This window comes from Hirundo rustica, chromosome 5 (genome assembly GCF_015227805.2).
Source record: "Hirundo rustica isolate bHirRus1 chromosome 5, bHirRus1.pri.v3, whole genome shotgun sequence".
Lineage (NCBI taxonomy): Eukaryota > Metazoa > Chordata > Aves > Passeriformes > Hirundinidae > Hirundo > Hirundo rustica.
Genome location: NC_053454.1, coordinates 3,172,173 through 3,192,545, shown reverse-complemented (window position 1 = coordinate 3,192,545; position 20,373 = coordinate 3,172,173). Strand labels below are relative to the sequence as shown.

At 40.8% G+C, this 20,373-nt stretch overlaps 2 protein-coding genes across 7 annotated transcripts in view; one reads left to right on the top strand and one right to left on the bottom strand.

The window, feature by feature from the left end:
- The window catches only part of CTNNA2 (catenin alpha 2), a 462,766-nt gene that overhangs the window by 149,076 nt on the left and 293,317 nt on the right, over positions 1 to 20,373 (bottom strand). Inside the window, exon 1 of one of the 6 annotated variants that reach the window (XM_040064116.2) lies at positions 6,230 to 6,285. The exons of 4 other annotated variants lie outside the window; for them this stretch is intronic. The gene's annotated coding sequence lies outside the window, so the exon portion shown is untranslated. Of the gene's footprint in view, positions 1 to 6,119; positions 6,189 to 6,229; positions 6,286 to 20,373 lie in introns of those variants that run through there. One more of the 6 variants, XM_040064117.2, reaches the window with a different exon arrangement.
- On the top strand, positions 6,300 to 10,075 carry LRRTM1 (leucine rich repeat transmembrane neuronal 1). The gene has a single exon (XM_040064119.1). It carries the CDS (start codon positions 7,219 to 7,221, stop codon positions 8,782 to 8,784), a length of 1,566 nt encoding a protein of 521 aa, XP_039920053.1. The 5' UTR covers positions 6,300 to 7,218; the 3' UTR covers positions 8,785 to 10,075.

Below are 20,373 nucleotides of genomic sequence, written 5' to 3'. Positions count from 1 at the left end.
AAATTAAATTAGCTGTTGTGCAAAGCTGAGTTTCTAAGATTTCACATACACCACACACAAACCTCCTCCACTATATAAACTCTCCAGTAATGCCTTGAGTATTTTTAAGTTGGTTTAAAAAAAGAAGGTCAGGTTATTCTCTATTTTTTTTTTTTTTTTTTAGAAGGCATGACTATCTTTTGTTATGCCTTTAAATATGTCCTTCTGAGACTTCTGACCCATGACTATTTCTCTTAGACATTACATCAGTTGCAAAATAAAACGTAATGAAACCATAAATATTGCAGGTAGTCAACAAACCATCATCTATCAGCTTGCAAAAATCACAATGACTTCTCTCTGAAATATGAGTCTTCAACCTGGTTTCTGCATTATTAATTCTGTCTGAGAGCTAATGATCCAGAGGCCCTCTAATCTCCCTGTAAGATGCAATACACACGCGACCAGGATTTCAAGGCATTTCATCCTGAATTTTCCCTTCAGAGCATGGATATCACGGAGCAGTAGGATGAAAACATAAAAAATCCTGCCTTCCTTCTCTGCCACAATTCACCACGAGGAGCACACGAGTGATAATGCCACAGCCTGCTTTCTGAAAAGCAGCGTTTTTCTGCAGAACAGCCCCTTTGCATGCAGTGACAGGACAAGGGGGAGTGGGTTCAAACTGAAAATGAGCAGGTTTATGGTAAAGAAGGAATTGGTCCCTGTGAGGGTGGTGAGACCCTGGACCAGGTTGCCCAGAGAAGCTGTGGCTGCCCCTGGATCCCTGGAAGTGGCCAAGGCCAGGCTGTAGCACCCTGGGATAGTGGAAGGTGTCCTGCCACGGCAGGGAATGGAACAACATGGTCTTTAAGGCTCCCTCCAACACAAGCTATTCTCCAATTTTATGGTTCAATTTTTCTGTGGAGTCAGTTCAAACGGTGTCTTATGTGATGGAAGAGAACCCAATAAAAGTCTTCTTTCAATTTCAAAGTACCAGCACCAACTTCATAACTAACCTGCATTTCTAGAAATAACATATCCACAAAGGCCAGCATAAAGTTTTTGTCTTTTTTGATTGTGCTTTAAAATGCATCTGGAAATGAGCACAAGAAATGGATTAAGAAAAACTGGTTGTCTAATGCTGAGAACAGATTTTCTGTTCTGGGAACATTTTCCAAGAGCAGTTCATCCTCTTGTAAAAAGACTTTCCAGAAGACTGCCAGGAACAGCTTTTAACTTGCTCATCCTTGTTTTTAGTAATTGATTTCATAAATTCCTCTCAATTCTCGATATGTCCAGCACTTTGAAAAGCTAGAAAGTGTTCACTGCCCCTCAAGTGATGCCATTGGTAAAAAGAATGAAGAGTTTTGCATCTGGAGGGCTATTCCAATGTATTACCAATGACTTCTCTACATCATGGTGTTACCTGCATCCCCAGGTGAGACCTCACAACTTCCCATGCAACACAAGTTATTCCGGAAATGGACACAAAATGCCGGTAAAACATGGACTCATGATGGGTTTAGGGCCATAACCAGTTTGGCTACAGGGGGGATTTTTCACAGTCCTAAAAAATCCTGCTATTCTGTCACTTTATCCAACCTCTTGGCAAGTCTGAGTAAATACACCAAGAACCAATCAACCAACCAGCCTATGGACCAACCCCAGCTGCAACACTGGGAGAAGTGACAACCACAAAAGAACAGAACCTTTCAGCTGAAAAGAGTCTCAAAGCACAAAGACCATTTAGCACCAGAGTTCATAAAAAAAATAACCCTCACAGGTGAACTAGCAACAGTAGCATTGGGCACAGTAGGTGTATTCAAGAGTGTGGATAAGCTGTGGCCCTCACTGCTTTTAAGAGAATTGGAAATTAATTACAGTTGATTTGCTGGTACCTCTAGAAATGCTTGGGAAGGTGTTGAGACAAACCTTTGCGGAGTGTCTCGGCCAACTAAAACCTTCACACTTGCTAATCATTGCACTCCACACGTGCTTCCTCCCTGACTCCCTAAAACATTTTTAGAGATACAGATTGGCAAGGGTTAATCAAAACCCAAGGTTTACATTTTTGCTTTTCCTGTAAACCAGGAGTTCCGCCAACCTGGTAACGTGACTGTAACACACCGGCCTTTGCCTAGACAGGATGTTGCATGATCTTTATGTGTTGATTAATCACAAAAGGATAATTTTACTTCTTGTCTTTTTCCCATTACCCCATGACATTCAGCACTAACACTGTCAAGAGTTTTGCCATCATGTCCAGAAATCCAAAGGTATCTTCACAGATACTTAAGACAGTCAGTCCTTTTTTAGCTTATTCAAGTAGTCTACCAGTCATGAATGGAGGAGAGAGTTACTTCATCATTACCTCATCATACTCTGGATATGTTGTCCTAAAAACTGACATTTCTGCACTGCACTGACAATTCTGCACATGGGTCTCTTCTGTCAGTGGCTTTTTAGAGCTACGCATGACCACCTGCAAGTGAATGTGGTTGATGAGGATGGAATAACTGCAATGAGACAGAAAAATGTTTATCACCTTGTCAAAAACAATAAAGTAATTTACATAAGAATATCTATGATTTAAAGGTAGCCACAAATCCAATGTGTCTGTCAGGTACGTAAGAATTTAATGGCACTTGGAGCCACTAGGACTGTTCTAGTCAAAATCTTGTATGATGTTGCTCATTCTTATATCTATTAAAACAGACGTAATAGAACTGGACTTCTTATCAGCTGAAATCCTAAATTTTATACAGAAGGGGCAGCCAATAAATGTTCAGGATGACCAAGACAAAAATACAAGAGAAACAACAGAATTAGATTGCTTTATCTTAGGTTATGTCTTTTTCCCCCCTTTTCTGTTTTTAAATGTTTCTTTTATACAAAATGCCATGGTTCAGCACACTTGAAAATTAAAGACTAGCAAAGATCAAGGTTTGAGTCCTCCCATTCATGAAAGGAAATTAAAAACATCACTAAGAGCATCACTTTTTTATTATTCTGATACAAACCACTCAGAAAATACCAAAAGGAAGAAGCATACTCAGTAATTGGTTGTTTTGCCTTTTTGTATTTTGGTGGAGAATTTATTAAAAGATGTGTCTATGAAGAGTTAGATATCAGCAGCCACATTCTGATCTCATCTCAATCTGTCCCAACCCCATCAATCCTGGATTGCAAATTAAGGTAAGGTAAATATCCAGGCACAAACAGTAAAGGAATATCCAAGGAATTAGCAAGAACTAAATCGTTCTGAGGCCAGTTAAATTATATGGGACATTTAATGGTTGGACTGGATGATCTTAAAGGTCTTTTCCAATCTTGATGATTCTATGATTAATCTGAACACAATATTAAAAATGTGTAGAGCAAATACATTGCAAGGTGTTTTCCTTTCCCAGCCTGAACAATTCTGACCATCGCTGCCAGTGAATTACCCTTGTCATGACTACAAGAAGGAGCCTCCCACCTAAACTTTCTAAAACTTTATTCATGTTGTTCTTCTGTAACCTACTTTACATTGATTTAATCAGGCTCCTTTAAACACATACTAACTTAGTTTCCCATTCTTAAAATGTTTTATAATAGCACATTTAATAAAGCTAATTTAAATCTGCTAATTTATAGAGACTTGCCAGAGGCTTTGAAACTTCAGAAAATGTGTAAACTTAACAGTTTGGCTGTGATAACAGCTCAGACAGTGGAAATTAAGCCCTTTGCATTACAATCATCTTCAAAGTGGATCCCTGGTTTGATTGCAAAAAGGGTACATTGCAAAAATACAGTAGTACACCAGTTTACAAAAGATATTTCAGATGCCCCAGTTCTTGAATTTGGTCAGTACTGTGCCTCAACATCACAGCCTCAAACATACACTGAGGTCTTTCATTTTAATACTACCTGGATTCTTTCTTACAACCAAATTTGGGACAAGAGCAGAGTTTCTTATTGAATAGCCCTCTGTCAGAGCTCGGAGAGAGTGCACTTAGGGCCATTAATTCTGGGTCCCTAATTCTGGTTGTCAGTCTTCCAGCTGCTGCTATATAGGATTGCTACTGTCTGCTCTAATTCCTGCCTTTGAAAACCAAATGATAATGGATTATATGCCAGAGTGGAATAGGCACGTTGGTTGGGATCCAAGCTGTATCCCAGGTGATAACAAGGAGAAGCAGCGAAAAAAAAAATCAGCTCTTCAGTGATGTATCAGGGAGCTTCATGCCTACCAGAAGAAGTCTTTATACATAGCTTTTAAATGGTAACTAAGTGATCCTTATCATCATCTGATTTGCAGAAAATGGTAGCTTTCCTTGAAGACATAATTGAAATTTTCAGGGCTACTGTTGAAGACCTCTCCCCAAGTTTTCACATGGGAGAAGGCATCAAGGCTTCCCCCATGAAGACTTGTCGGGTGGCAGATTTTTAAGGGACACAGCCTCTCTGCTTTGAAGCTTTTCTCAGTTTCTGCTAAGTTCAAGTTATCCTTTAATTTTTTCCCCTGCTAATTGCACCAAAAAATATTCGTCAAGGCAATATGGAATATATTCTTGGATGGGATTCTTTAGCCTCCTCTGCTTCAATGCTTTTTCTGTTGGTTCTGTCACTGCTTTCCTTCCTGCTTTTGTGCACTGAGAAAGAGAATTAAGGTGTACTGCAACCAGTGGACACTTGCATAAACAGCCTGCTTTGAATAAAACAGCATGATCTGGGGAGAGGAAAACCACCTTCAGCTCTCCTGCCCAAATGCTAAAACATAGATGAGGTTCATATACTATTAAAGCATCACATTTTTGCTTTGAGACCACTGAAATGCTGTGAAGAGCAGAAAAATGTAAATAAAATGAACAGGGAACATAAAAGCACATTGATCCCCAGGTTCTGAAACCCCAATTTAAAAGGTTTATATTTGTAATTTATTTAAGACTGTTTCTGGCAAATCCATTAGTAATGAATCTCCTTCATACGTTTTTATTTTTATGCACAAGAGCTTTAAGTTTGCCAGGACTTCTGCAAAGCAACTTTTACTGCATCAAATTACTGCATTCCTTGATCTCTCTCAGCACACACTCACAGCAGTCACACTCAAACACAACATTTAGCTCTGCAACAGACACCTCTAAAACAAGGTATTGCTTTTAAATTAACACAGTTGAGAAAAAGAAAGCAAGCACAAAAACAATGGTTTTGCCCTGTCCCTCCAGCATTTTGCATCCGTTGTCTGCTTAAAATCAGCACGATCCTCTGCGATACTTGTATCCTAAATCCGTGGGGAACTTCTTCATTGGGTATTGATGCAGAATTGGGAGCTGTCAGCTCCGATCGCTCTCACCAGCACACGGGCTCGAGACTCTATTTCATAATAGGAAAAGATGGCCAGCATTTTTCTGACAGAAATACCATACATTTTTCAGTCAGTAAAAATTACAGAGCTCATTGACGATGCCTTTCCCATAGAGAACGAGGACTGCAAATTATCCAGCAATTTTTTTTTTTTTTTTTTTTTGGTACATGGAACAAAAAACCAGCACAATCTGCAAAACTTATTAACTAATGGGGTTTGAAACCCCCTCTTTGCATGCTGCTGACATGCTCACAGCATCCTATGCATTGATCTTATTCAAAAACCACAGTAATCTTTATGCTGGTAGAATTTGAGTTCTGTGTGCCATAGCATACACTGCAAAGAAAAAGGGAAAAAAAAATAAAAAGCCTTTAGGAAAGGCATGTGCTGAACACACAAAATACGCAGGATGGAAAAAGACCAATATAATTAAAGCTTATATGAAATGAGACATTCCTATTTGCAGAGCTCTGGCTGCATTTCTATGAGAAAGAATGCACAGAATTTCAAATCATGCTCTATTTAGACAAAGTCAGAAGAGAAAAAAACCCCAAAACCAACACATTTTCCCCCCACACACCCCTCAATACCCCACCCGAAGACCAAAAGGCAGATCTCATCATCAGAATTAGAGAGAAAAGGCAATCCAAAGAGACTGGTTTACATATTCCTTCCCAAACCAAGTAATCGAGTCTCTCCCTCTCCCGGCTAATAGCTTATAAATTCAGGCTTTAAACAAAAGCATCCAAGAAAAAAAAAGAGAAAGAATCCTAATTCTCAAGCTTCCTACTTAGCACTGCCTCGCTTTTGATGATTTGTGCGGCTGTGTGTGCGTGCCTGTTTGAGAAATGGCGAGATAGGCTTAAAGTATTTTCCATTTCATCAAAGAGCATATATTACTTTCCTGGTTCGCTCCGATGTTGGTTTTATGCCCACCCCTTTTCAATCTGCCCATGTCTGAGATGCACAGTGCAGGCGTACAATCATGAGCAGCTTACGACACTCAGTGAACACTGGGTGCCTCTGCATGCTCTAGCAACATACTGCTCAGCTGAAGGGAAGGGATTCTGGCTGTCTCTCTCTGCTCTAAGCATCACCTAACAAGCAAAGCGAACAAAGAATGGGAAATAAAGCGACCCTTAGCCTGTCAGTGAATGAATGGTAACCTCTCTCTGGAGTAAAGGTTGTGCCGGTCCATGGTCGTTGCAAATGATGGACATTAAACAGATTGACAAATCCTGTGGAGTCGTTAGTAAAGAGTTTGGAGTTTTTTTCACGCCACAGTGTTAACTGCAGAGGAAAGGACAGAGGGAGAAGGAGAAGATCAAGCTCATGTACATAGTTCTGAAACTTGCAGGTCCTAGGAGGCAGCTCAAAAGCTAGCTGGACAAGCCTTTCGCTCGTTGAGCAGAAGCGAAGTGAGACATTGTGAGCTTGCCAGCCTTGCACAACATTGAAAGGGACTGAATTTGTAGCACAGAGGGGTCTTTTTTAGCTCTGCATATAATTAGTCCAAACACAAAGGAAGCAACTGAATGGAGGTTGTCACTCTCTGGAAAAGGGTGGGTAAGACACTTTTTAATTAAATTCTTTCATGAAGAAAGATTTTTTTTTTTTCCTTTGCTGCAGCATTTAACATGAACAAAATCACTATCATTTTACCTTTGAATGTCTGTGAACTTTAATGCTGCACAGCTCCTGCATGCTATAAAGTGAAATATTTGCCTCTGTGTTTGTTCTGTTTGCTGTTTTGCTTTGGTTTTCGGGCTTTGTTTCGTCGGTTTGCTTTTTTTTTTTTTTTTTTTTTCTTCTCCCTTAAATAAAATATGATGTAGAATTTGAAAAGATTCAATGGACATTCTCAAGCATATTTGGAAATATTCTTGCTAATGGATTTCCTTCTTATTGGTCTCTGTTTAAACTGGCTGCTGAGGAAGCCCCCGGGGTTGATATTGTGTACGCTGGGTATCTTTTCTAAAATGCTTCCAGCTGTGAATAGTGGGTGTCCACAGCTCTGTCGGTGTGAGGGCAGGCTTTTGTACTGTGAATCACTGAATCTCACAGAGATGCCTCGCAACCTGTCGGGCATGATGGGCTTGTCTCTGCGGTACAACAGCCTTTCAGAGCTGCATGATGGACAGTTCACAGGGTTAATGCAGCTCACGTGGCTCTATCTGGATCACAATCACATTTGCTCAGTGGAGGGGAATGCCTTTCAAAAATTGCGGCGAGTTAAAGAGCTCACCCTGAGTTCCAACAAAATAACCCAACTGCCCAACACCACTTTCCGCCCCATGCCAAACTTGCGCAGTGTGGATTTATCATACAACAACCTACAGTCTTTGGAGCCTGACCTGTTCCACGGGCTGAGAAAACTGACAACTTTGCACATGCGGTCAAACGCCATCAAGTTCGTGCCAGTGAGAATTTTTCAGGACTGTCGCAGCCTGAAGTTTCTGGACATAGGATACAATCAGTTAAAGAGCCTGGCTCGAAACTCTTTTGCAGGCTTGTTCAAACTCACTGAGCTGCACCTCGAGCACAATGACTTGGTGAAAGTGAATTTAGCCCATTTTCCCAGGCTCATCTCCCTGCACTCCCTCTGCTTGCGAAGGAATAAAGTTACCATTGTAGTAAACACTTTGGACTGGATATGGCAACTCGAAAAGATGGATCTCTCCGGCAACGAAATCGAATACATCGAACCTCACGTTTTCGAAAGTGTACCTCATCTCAAATCCCTGCAGCTGGACTCCAACCGGCTGACCTACATCGACTCCCGAGTCCTCGACTCCTGGAAGTCCCTCACGAGCATCAGCCTCTCTGCCAATGCCTGGGATTGCAGCCGGAACGTCTGCGCCCTGGCCTCCTGGCTGAGCAACTTCCAGGGTCGCTACGACAGCAACCTGCTCTGTGCCACCCCTGAGTACGCCCAGGGAGAGGATGTTTTGGACGCCGTCTACGCCTTTCACTTGTGCGAGGACAACGCCGACCCCACAAGCGTCAACACCTTCTCCCCGGTGACCAACAACAGCGAGCAGACTCTCGGCTATGGCTCGGCCACCGCCACCTACGACGTGCCCGAGGGCGACGAGGACCGGACCACGTACGCCGTCACCATCACCATGCCCGGCGAGAACTCCGAGAATGCCGTGCAGATTCACAAGGTGGTGACGGGCACCATGGCACTGATTTTTTCCTTCCTCATCGTGGTTTTGGTGTTGTACGTCTCCTGGAAGTGCTTCCCAGCCGGCTTAAGGCAACTAAGACAGTGCTTTGTCACACAGCGCAGGAAGCAGAAGCAAAAACAGACCATGCACCAAATGGCTGCCATGTCAGCCCAGGAGTATTATGTTGATTACAAACCCAACCACATTGAGGGAGCCCTGGTGATCATTAATGAGTACGGATCTTGTTCCTGTCACCAGCAGCCAGCGAGGGAATGCGAGGTGTGATTTTCCTTTGGGATTTAAACAGTGTGCAACCAAATAACAGTGTGCAGGCAGACAGTGGCATGGGGTGGGGGGGGGGGTTGCTGGGCTTTGCTGGTGATTTCTGACGTGCACCCCTGCCCAAATTGTTTAAGGGAGGCTGTCCGAGAGACTTGATATTTTAGCTTTATCGTGTCTTAAAAACCTTCAGGACAGCCAATCTTAAGGTTTCATATGCTAATACTCCCTTTGAAGATCTGTCAACATTCAGGAATCTGAGAGTGTAAAAAAGGTACCAATTATTGATCTTTTGTAAACTAAGAAAACTGTTTAAAATAAAAACAAATAGCATTTACAGTTTTTACAGACTGGTGTATATTACCTGAATGGTTCCCTGTATACAAAATGCAACAGTTTAACCTCTCTCTCTTAGTGCTGAGTGTTGAAATGAAAAGTCGAGGAGCAAAGAAGCCACGTAAAATAGAAAGCGTAAAATTACCCAGGTGGCTTCCCATTGTAATTAGCACACATTCACGTACATCCTGTTGCTGAAGATATGAAGCATGACACTGGAATTCTATTTTTGTTAATATGCTACCTGTAACTGGACGTCAGTACAACAAGGAGCCAGAGCACCTCAGAAAGGCTGAAGTTTTGCCCGTGTCCCTAAGACAGGATTTCTGAGGATTTTTATGTACAGCTCACTTGTTAGTTGCTGTAAGATCCATAAAAACTGCAGTATAACCCCTAAAAGTATTTTGTATTAAAACTGATAAGATTGCAAAGACTCACTAAAAAAAAAAAACAACAAAACCCAAACAAGTGAAACACTGCCAAAATGTGCTCATCAGAATTTTCTTTAATATAAAAAAAAGGAAAAAAAGTGCTAAATTTAAGGGCTTTTACTTGCATTTGCCACTTTTATGCTTATTTTGGGCTATGCCAAGAGCAAAGATCACCTCATTTTGTGCCCCGTGGTGCCATGGTGAACGGAGAAGAGCAAAAGCCATTATTTGGGTTTTAGTGGTGAAACTCAAAAGCAAAACCACTGTCAGGGCAGGACAGGGAGTTTTCAGAGCACCCTTCTGGGTCCTGTAGCAAAGTGCTGGCAAAGCCCAGCTCGTGTCCCTCCCTTTCACCACCAGCCTTCACTAACAAAACAACCCCAAAACCTCTGCAGAGGCTGGAGGCAGATGCACCCTCCTTTCTAAGGACTGAAAAATGGCATTGATGGATATAAGCAGTGATTTCATGATGTAGAATCCCACAGCTCTTTTATCTGACTGCCCTTAAATAAAGGCTTCCTTTCCTTTTATTTTGGATTTTTCATTCCAGAATGTGAACAAGCAACTGATTGATCTTTTCACCAGCTCCTCTCACACTAACTGACGATGAGGGAGTTTTATAACATCAGGCAGAGCATCTTGAAATTTTCTTCCTACAGCATTACATGCAAATAAAATGTTATGGATAATGAACTGGGTGACATTTCTATGCTTTGTACTTGTTTCTCTATCCTCAGGTTACCACCAAGAGAGGAACGATTCCAAAATCTTACATGTAATTTTAATGTAACACAGATTTTTTTTTTTTTCTTTTTTATTGCATTAAAGTGTTACCTACTCTTAGAAGGGTACAGCAAGCATATAAAGCAAAAAACAGGCACAGAAGAAATCATTTGTTTTCTTGCATAGTAGGTTTTAGCCATTAATTTTAAATGTAAAGAGTGAATTTTATTTTTTTTTTTTTCTGACTGAAGCTATTTTTAAGGAATCAGAACTTGTTTTCCTCTATTTGGTACATCTAATACTGTGTATTGTAAAACATGAAAATAGCCTCTTAATCAAAATTTTTACTCAGAGACTATAATGTCATCTGTGAAAGCAATGAGACTGTGTACTGGGAGAGGACAGTTTCACAGAAAATTTAATGAAAATCAACTGTTTTTCTTCCCCCTAAAGCCACTGCAAATTCACCCACAGCTTTCAAACAAGCAAGCACTGTTAAACCCAGGCTTTTCTCTCCTTAAACAAATGCACATTTCTCTCTCTGTGCCTCAAGCCCACAGGGGCTCCCAAGAGACCTGAGCAGTTGAGTGTCCATGAACAAACCTAACAGGAAGGGCAGACGGAAGGTCCAGAGCCCCTCATCTCTTTGGGTTCCTGATCATGTTGGAAGCAAAAGCACTTTATGCCATGATAACTGAGGACCCAGCTATATTTATTTTCCCCATTAAACCCTACTCTGAAATCAATAGGGGATTTAACTGTGAAAAATTCGCTCTCTAACTTTGGACTGGGCTATGTGTTCCCCAAGCCCCCAGGCAGCACTTGGTTACAACCACTTGCCAGGAAGCTTCCAAAATCAACCAAGGTTGTTAAAATACTGTCTGCATATGGTAAAATGAAATATGAACTGGCTTTATTTTGATAATGACCCCCTGTTGCTATCAGGAAACGTGTTGGTGCAGTCATGGTTTTACCCCTGTGAACCTGAGACAAGCCTGATACCAACGATCATCCCGTGGTTGTATTTCCATGTATTTTTAGCATTTTTGTGGGTTGTGTTTCAAACACACGAGTGATTGCGCCCCTCTGGAGTTATCCCTGCTGTTTATTGGTGTTAGCAACTTCCAGCTATGTTTGCAAAGACACAAGCACTTCTGCCTTTGGAATTTATTCACCTCTGTGCTCCATGCATCTCGCATTGACAGCCCGAGTAAACTGAAGAGAGCATTTTCCTTTGGAGGTGCAGTGACTTCTTGAGTGAGAGCTGATTTGGGGTTTGCCTGTTGCCACTTCTCCTGGAGAGAGGTGATGCCCACCAATGACTTGCCACCCTGAGCAGGATGATGGATGGATCCCTCCATGGAGAGCAGAGCACTTATTAAAGGATGTATTTCAAAAAATCCTTCTGCAGAAATCTTTTCTAAGGGTAATCCCTTCTAGAGACAACCTCCTGGCGAGCCCCAGAGGATTTCTGGAGACCTTGACACCCTCTGAATACTTACTGGAGAAAAGAGGGTGTCACTGCTGTTACATGGCATGAAGGCACTCCACAGGGTGCCTACATCCAGGCTGAAAGTTTACATGAAATATGTGTGGGTAATAAAGAAATAAAAGAGCCTGTATGTCCTCTCAATCCAGCTATTGCAAATCTAGTTATTCATCCTGCTCCAGGCTACTTGCATTGGTGTATATGAGCGTTATTATATTTGTACTGCATTTAGAGCAACTGCAGGGACAAATTTTCCCTAACTCTTTCTTCTAAATTTCATGTTCAACAACTGCCCAGAGATAAGCTATTCCCTCTCTTTTGATGCCTTTATTCTGACCTATTAAATGGCTCCAAAATCAAAAGGAAAAAAAAGAAAAAAAAGATACTTTTTTGGTGAGTTGTGAACAGTGTTTTGTCCATTAAATGCCTGAGGAATATCAAAGGAAAGGAAGTATTTTAAATATTTCCTTTTTGATGTTCCACTGATTAGGACTAATATCTCTTTTATAATTAGGCAATTAACATTATTTTTTTATATATTTCACTGTCTTTTTGCACACAAGACAGGGTGAAAAGCAAGCAAAAGCACTACCTTTCCTGAAGCTGGTTAACAGTAGCAGTGTTACAGATCTCTAATACGCATTCTCTTGCTGCTAACATCAATACCCCCTCACAGTGCACCCAGTGCTGAAGGAACTGTTGCTGTCTATGCTTTGAATGTATGTAAGGGATGATTTATTTTCCTTTCTGCCTTTTTTTTTTCCCTTCCTTTCTGTACTATTAAAAAAACCCCCAATTATATGAAACCATAGAATCAGTGCTAATGTACCACATTCTGTTTCTGGCCTCAAAATATAAAATACAAAGAAATTCTGTTAAAGCTGCCAATTCCCTCCTTTGCCATGTCTGGGTGCTGCAGGGGGTGAGCCCAAGGGATGACCCATTCCTTGTGGTGACAGCAAGGATGTTCTGCACCAGGCTGGCACAGCCCCCTGCATACCTGTGCCACAGAAAGACCATGAATCATCCCTAAGGATATTTCTGTCTGCTTTAATATATTCTGTATGTTTTCATGGCTAAGGCATTGAGGGGTAGTTGAGACAAGTCTATTTGATAATTTTCTTCAGTTCTGATAAAAACAAACAGACAAACAAACAAAAACCAAGCCTTATTTGCTTTTGAGATGGACTACATTTGTTCCTTGTGTGTGTCTCATTCTGCATTAACAGCAAAAGGACTCTCTGAGTCCCCCTTCCTCCCTCCTCCAGCTTCTACAGTGGCATTCAGAATGGCAAAATCAGAGTGTTTAATGAGGAAGCTCATTTCTAGTGCTATTATAATAATAACAGCAGTGATAATAATGAAATTAAGAGGAGACAAAAGATAAGAGGAAAGACTGGAGCAATGGCAACCAAATCGGGGTGTTACTGGAATCCTCTGCCTCTTCCTTTTGTAAAGATGGTTAACTTAAAGAAGTAGCACAGATGAAAAACCAAGACTGAGGGTGGGTGGAGAAAGCAGTTTTAAAAACTGTGCAAGCAGGGATGAAACAGCTTCTGCAAAGGAGGGTACAACACTAAATAGCTCCATTCAGCAGGAGAGAGAAAAGGAAGGGGTAAAGGGACGGGATGAAAGGAAAGATGAGAGCTGGTGAGAAGGCAAGGGGGGCACTGTGCACACATGGGAAATGAGATTTTTCCGTGCCTTCCCCTCCCACGCTGGGGCTGTGGCAAGGACAACAGCCGGGATTTAAGGAAGATGCCCAGTATATCTCTCTCTCTCTCTCCCTGCCTTTCCCAAGCGCATGGAAGGAGGCACTGGCAGACACGCTTCCCCAAACACACGTGCCCACAGCCCTGTCATTTCCTCTGCCACCTCCCGGTCCCTGGGAGCACCATGTCCCCCTCACCCACCACTCTGCCTGCTCAGCTCCTGCTCTCTGACACCTTTTTTTTTCTTTTTTTTTTTTTTTTTTTTTTTTTGGGCTGGATTTCTTAGCTATCCCAGTCATCCCAGTCACAGTTCACCACAGGCTTGCTAGAAAATCAGACTTTTCTACCCCCCAAAATATAAATATATATATATATATTTTTTTTTTTTTTTTTTTTTTTTTTTAAATAAATCCTCCTCTAGAGGGATGGGTGATCTTGAGCTACTGCGGATTCTCCTGCTAATTATATCTCCACTCATAGTCAGCTTTCACATTCACAGCTCTAATGACAAACAGATCCGAGATATTTTTGCTGTGTTCAATTTGCCATTATGCACCAAGGTTATACTTTTCCTTGACCTGCTCAACCCAGTCTAATATTAACAAATTGAGAATTTATGCGGGTTCCTTTCCAAGCATGAAGTTGATTAGGAATTTAGGAAATGCTGGTGATTTAAAGATTAACCTTTCATATAATTACTGACATAAACCAGAGCTATTAAGGTATTAGAAAAAACTATTCAGAGCATATTCTACATTAAAAAAAAAAAAAAAAAAAATTCGAGCCATGCGAAAGACTTTTCATACCAGCCAATTTTTTTTTTTTTTTTTTTTTTTTTTTTTTTTTTTTTTTTTTTTTTAATGGCAGAAGAAAAACCTGGTGAAAGGAAAGGAGTAAGCACAGCCTACCTCTAAACTTATGGGGAGGAAAGCAAAGCTTTAAAAATAATACAGAAACCAAGCAACAGTCTTCTGCTGGCAAGACACAGCTTGTAATTGGGTGGGTGGCTGTGAAGAGCTGAGATGAATGCTGCAGAGCACTGTAATTTTATTGCACCCTGTCTGCTCCAAAGTGAACATATTTCCAATGAAATCTGTATTTCCGTGAGAACTGGGCAATTTTTTTTGTGTGTGTTTGTGGTTTTTTTATTTTTTTTTTTATAAAGATCACGTCACTTGTTGGCATTCAGGCACAATTCTTGAGGCTTTAAAGCAATTACTGTTCTTACTCGCCTTTGCTGGGGTGATAGCTGGGGGAGACAGTCCAAGGGAAGAGGCTGCACTGAAAGGAGTTTGAGCTCCAAGTCCCAGATTTGCATCACAAGAGAAGAAATTCAGTTGAAAACAAACACCAGCTTTTCACCTTTTCCTCCATCCCTCCTCTTCCTAAAAATCCAAATATGCACATCGCTGATAAAAACCAGGGATAGGTGGCAGTGGCTAAAGGATTAATACTACGCACATCTGTGCTTGGCAAACAGCACCTACTATTCTGCTAAGGCACTTTTATTTTAAATCATTTCCCTACTCTCATGTTCTTCACATCCTCATCACACACAGTAACTACTGCCAGAAAGATGTCTTTCAGCACGGGTGCTATGGGAACATGACCAATTCCCTTCAATTTCTGAGTTAACAAAGACTAAACCCAAGATTTCAAAGGCAATAGGTAAGTAGACAAATCTACTCCATCACTGAATTATCACTTTTAGCACAGCAGATTGCTCTGACTGATGTGATTAAACACTAAGCCCAGTTATTCCTTTATTACCAACTTTAATCTGACACTTTTTTGCTGATGTCTTTCTCCTAAGAGCACAACACGGGAGAGAGGGTTAAAAACTGTATTTTTGGTAAATTCTAAGATTTTAAAAATATGCTTGGACGCATCAAATTGATTTAAGGGCTGATCCAATGAAAAAAATGCAGCTTATGTTTAGCAGATCTTCCTGTAGTAGCACACCTCTGTACCCTAGTGGTTACAGTCAGGTATGAGCAAACATCCTCCTGTGGAGAGCTGGGGGACTCAAACTGAAAACAGATTTCTGAATACCTTTCAAAATACATACCTTCCCTCTAATGTTTAACCCTTCTTAGCCATTCTCACGTTTTTCATTCCCAGAGCTTCACAGACAGGGTGATTCAAAAAAACAAGAGGGGGAGGAAGAAGAGGAAAGCCCTGAAAAATCCCCAAGTAAGCTGCAAGAACAGTCCACAGCTACTGAATTCCTGAGGTTTTGAGTCTTTTCACAACTGTCAGCCCTTTGAAACACGTCTGCTAACAACCCTCTCTGCAGGATGAGAGGTAAAGCGAGCACCCAGGAGTAAACCTGGATCTGTGTCTATGCTCCAGCGCGTCTCTGACAGCCTGGCTTGCTTAGAGAGCCTGGCAAATATTACAGAATGTTAATAATAATGAGATAAACCATCTAGGGATTTTTTTTCACGACCCCTTTTTTTTTTTTAAAAAAAAACTTGGTTCCATAATAAAGCTTATCTTGGCAGAAAAATCTACTTCTCTGATCCACATTGTTTCCCAACACAGTTTTTTTCCACAGCAAACAGAAATTTGTGGCTGCCGCTCAAAGGTTTGCAATCCTCGTGCTAAAGAGGCCACTGGATGTCAAATGTTTACCTTAATTGCATGTAAATGTCACTCCATATTGGACATTTTGTGTTTCCTTACCAGAGAATTCAGCTGCCTCCACCTTCACAAACTTTCCCCCTGCACCGTAAGGCCCTTTCCAAACTGCCCAGAACCCGCTGTTCCTGTCAGATCGAATTCTCAAACAACTGGATGCCATGAATTTATTCTGTAATTGCTGTAGTCTAATAAATTGGATGTGTATCCTATGGCCTGAAAGATGGAGAAATCTTGGGAGGAGGAATGCAGCTGACATTCTCTGCCTGGGGAGATCCCACAGGACAAAATCACTGCGTGGGACAGTGCTTGGGAAAGGTGGAGGGCACAGAGCACCAGCTGAAATAAAAAAGGGGGGGGATTACATGGGATAGAGGAAATCACTGCTAAAAAATAGAGGGGAGAATTGTAAAGGGGGCAGTGCCCATAACAGATTAATCAGAAAGAGATTTAGATGATAACCAACACAGCTGCTCCTCACCAGGGGATAACAAAGCTCTGTGATGATTTTGGATGACAGAATGAGTCTATATAAACCTACATCTTCAGTGGGAAACTGAAATCCACCAAGTCCCAGGGAGCGGAACCCTCAGCTTATTCCTCTGCGCATCTTGGCTTTGTCATGATTGGCTTTTTGGTAGACTTTTACAAGCTTTTGCTTTCTTTTTTGCTGTTATGCACAGAGCTGAACCCATGGAGATTGTGCTTTTGCTTCATGGGGAATAGGTAGGCTAAGCCAAAAGTTGTTTTCTCGATGGACGGCACTTCTAGACTGAAGCAAACCTTCTTATGCTGCTTTGTGTGTCTATTTCTCTGATTCTAGCAACTGATGGGAATTCCATTAGGTTGTTCTAGCTGGCGGAATGAAGAACTTCCCAATAAATTCCCTGAGTCGTTTTATGAAGTTATGCTGAGTATCTTTCCTATTAAGAAGAGTTGAAAGCATTTTTTTCCCCCCTTGGCTCTCTTTTCCCATCATGTAGGATACTCCAGCCCCAATCTGTCATTTTTCATTAGCACAGGAGTCAAGCTATGGCTACTAATGAAAACTCTTAATGAGGATTTGGTGAGTAAGTTCTGGAAAATCAAACTTGAAACAAACAAGCTAAAATCTGTGTCAGATCTATTGTTTGTAAGTATTAGAAATCAGGAAATGAAGGACGGTATAAAGCACTAGGGAATTTAAAGCAACAAAAGTCCAAATATTTGGACTTTTGAAGAGCTTTTGACAAGATATTCAGTTTGCCATCAATAAGACAAGCTCCATTGTCATTGAAAATTAGGTAGGAACTCAAAAATACAGTGGCCTTTTATTGATACAGGGAAAAAATGAAGCACAGTGTGGTCCCAGGGCTGGCACTGTTGAATCATCTCAGCTATGATCAGGAACTAGATGTCAGTTTGCAAATGAAAGGTTATTTATATTGTGAAAAATAATGAAAATCGTGTGGATGTGCAAAGGGACTGCCAAAGGCTGAAGCATATACAAGCTTTGATGGATGAAATGCTGAATTGTCAAATACAAAGCAAAAGACAAGATCTAAGGGAAACTATTCGTCCGTGCCTCGGTGATGTAAGCTACAGGCAACAATTGGACAAGTGTCTTCCAGGGTATTGCATTAAAATCTCTGCGGGGGGGGGAGGAAAAAAGAAAAGTGAAATAATATGTCAAATGGAACAGCTCTCAAGAAATTAAATAGTGTGATATAAACCACTCCGATGGCTTCACCTAGAGAATTCTGTTAAGTTAGAAAAGGATCTAAGTGCTAGATAAGGATAAACTCCTGCCAGGTAAAAGGATGGGCGATTTGGGAAAGTTTGCGAGGAGGGAGGAGAAGAAACCGGAGCTCCAAGCGCGGCACGAGAGGAAAACGTGGATCCACCCCCCCTCTAGCGGCCAGTGCCCGCCGGCTGCTGCAGAAACCACCCAAAACCACTGGACTGCGACTTTAAAACAAGCACACACCCGTCGCTTTTTATTCCCCGTTCAATTTTATGTTGCTTCACCGTATATTATTATTTGCTGTTCCTCATTAAACTGCCTGCTGCACTCCTGTGTTGTTTCTTGTCATTACTCGGTGCACAAGCTGTTGTGCAGATGGATTTTTGTTGTGTTTTTTTTCCCCCCTACCTGACTGCAAGAAGAGGATACAGAGTGTGACAGGGGCCACACACACCGTGGCATCAGGAACAGTCATCAAATTAAAAAATAACATTTGGAACTCACTGTACAAGACATCATCGATGCAAAAATAAGGTATTAAAAAGAAGGAACAGTGGTACAGAACTATGGAACTAATTTGGTACATACATCCCTAAAACTTTTTAGACTAAAAAAGATACTTTTTTAGAAACAGCATCTGGGACAAGGCAGTGGTTTTTTGTTTGTTTGTTTGTTAGTTTTGGTTTGGTTTTTTTAAATTTTTTTTTTAATTTTTTACTCATGGACCAGAGTCACTGAACTTCCGTGTTTCCAACCAACCTGCATGCCCGGGGAAACTGAGGCTGGGTGAACCCTTCACATACCCACACCCTAAATACACAGATTATTCTTGATCACTTCTTCCTCTGTCTTCTGTTAGGACACGCACCAAAACTGGAAGAATCCCCATTTTTTGCGATTTTTTTTCCAGATAATTCAATATAACAGTCCATTTTCTGCTGCTATTCTTTAACAACCTACCCTAGGACACTTTGTGGAGTGAGGAGAGGAGATGCTGAGCTGGGTGCACTGAGAGGGGCTGTGAGCACTGAGCAGCAGCTCAGCCCCATTTCTGGTTGAGGAAACATCAAACATTTTGTCAGAACTGTGCGTTTTGTTAAATGTGCACTTTCTACCCCCCAAAAAAAAAAAGAGGAAACCAGAAGAAACCTGGAGCAGAAGTGAACATCCTTCAGCTGCATCTACTGCATCCTCAAGCTAATGCATTCCACTGTGACAGGCTGTGCTTGTAGGGCAGATGAGAAGTCACAAGGAGTTAAATTTGCCTCTTGTAAAAATCTTTCCATCACTTCCATTTTCTCAATCCCTGCTTCTAGCAGTGATTTTTAGGATGCAGCAGGTAAATTTATTTATTTGGTAGGGAGAAATATTAACTAACACATGACACCTTCCTACAGGCAATTTGCTAAGAAATTGCTCAAGAATGTATTTTTAATTAAGGTTTGTAAGACACTATGCACTCTTGGATGCATTTTAATAATTAAAGCAGGGCTGCTGCCCTTCTATAAATTATTCTGAAATTACCTGTTGATTATCTAAGATGGTGCCTTGTATCCTATGGTGGCTCAGATGGAGCTCAGAGCACCCTTAATTTAATTTGAATAATTAGTTGGTTCAACTGAAACTGAAGAATGAAATCACGAACAAGGCACATTTTGACTTCTCACATCTTAAATTTCAAGAAAAAACACATATTCAATGTGCCTTGATAACGTGAGCTTGTTACAAAGTCAGACAACAGATTATTCAAAAGATTCATATATAATGATGTAAGCAATTTGATCTTCCATTACCAAATTAATTCATTACTGGCAGATTTGACAGTCCATTTCTTACTGCTGCCATTCCAGACAACTCTTTTATTCATTTTATGACCTCTGTCAAGAGAGATTCAAAAATGAGAATGTAAAGAACTGCACAGACAATTTAAAAAAATAACAAAAGGCACTCGAGCACTGTGGGGACAGGCACAAGAATCAGGAGAAATTTCCAGGGAATTCTAAAGAAAGCAGAATCTCTTCTCCATAAGGAAAGAGATCCAGGTGATCCACCCATGACATCTGTGTTTCCATCAATACTTTGAGAAAATCCTGAATTTATTTCTGATACTTACAGTAAGGATTACAAGTGAGAGATTTGGAGTATTTGACTGAGCACCTCACACTGGGTGGGGATTTTTTACCCATTGGGTTATGCAATAATAAACTTAGTTTTATACAAGAAATTAGTATTTCTATCCATACAACTTCTCCATCTTACTCTGTCAAATACAGATATATTTATATATACATATATAATATTATATATATATATATATTTATATATTTCCTATATTCCTCCTTACAGCTGACAAAAGCTAGATCCTAATTTTTTATAGGGCCATGAGTTTCTAGACATTGAAAAAAAAAGGGGCTTCTTCAGAATAACAGGCAACTGTAACCAATGCTTTTCCCTGAATCTCATTACTGGGGTAGATCAAGCAACAGGTTCCAGATTAATTTGTCACCTATTAATTAACAATATAATTTTTTTCATTCTAGA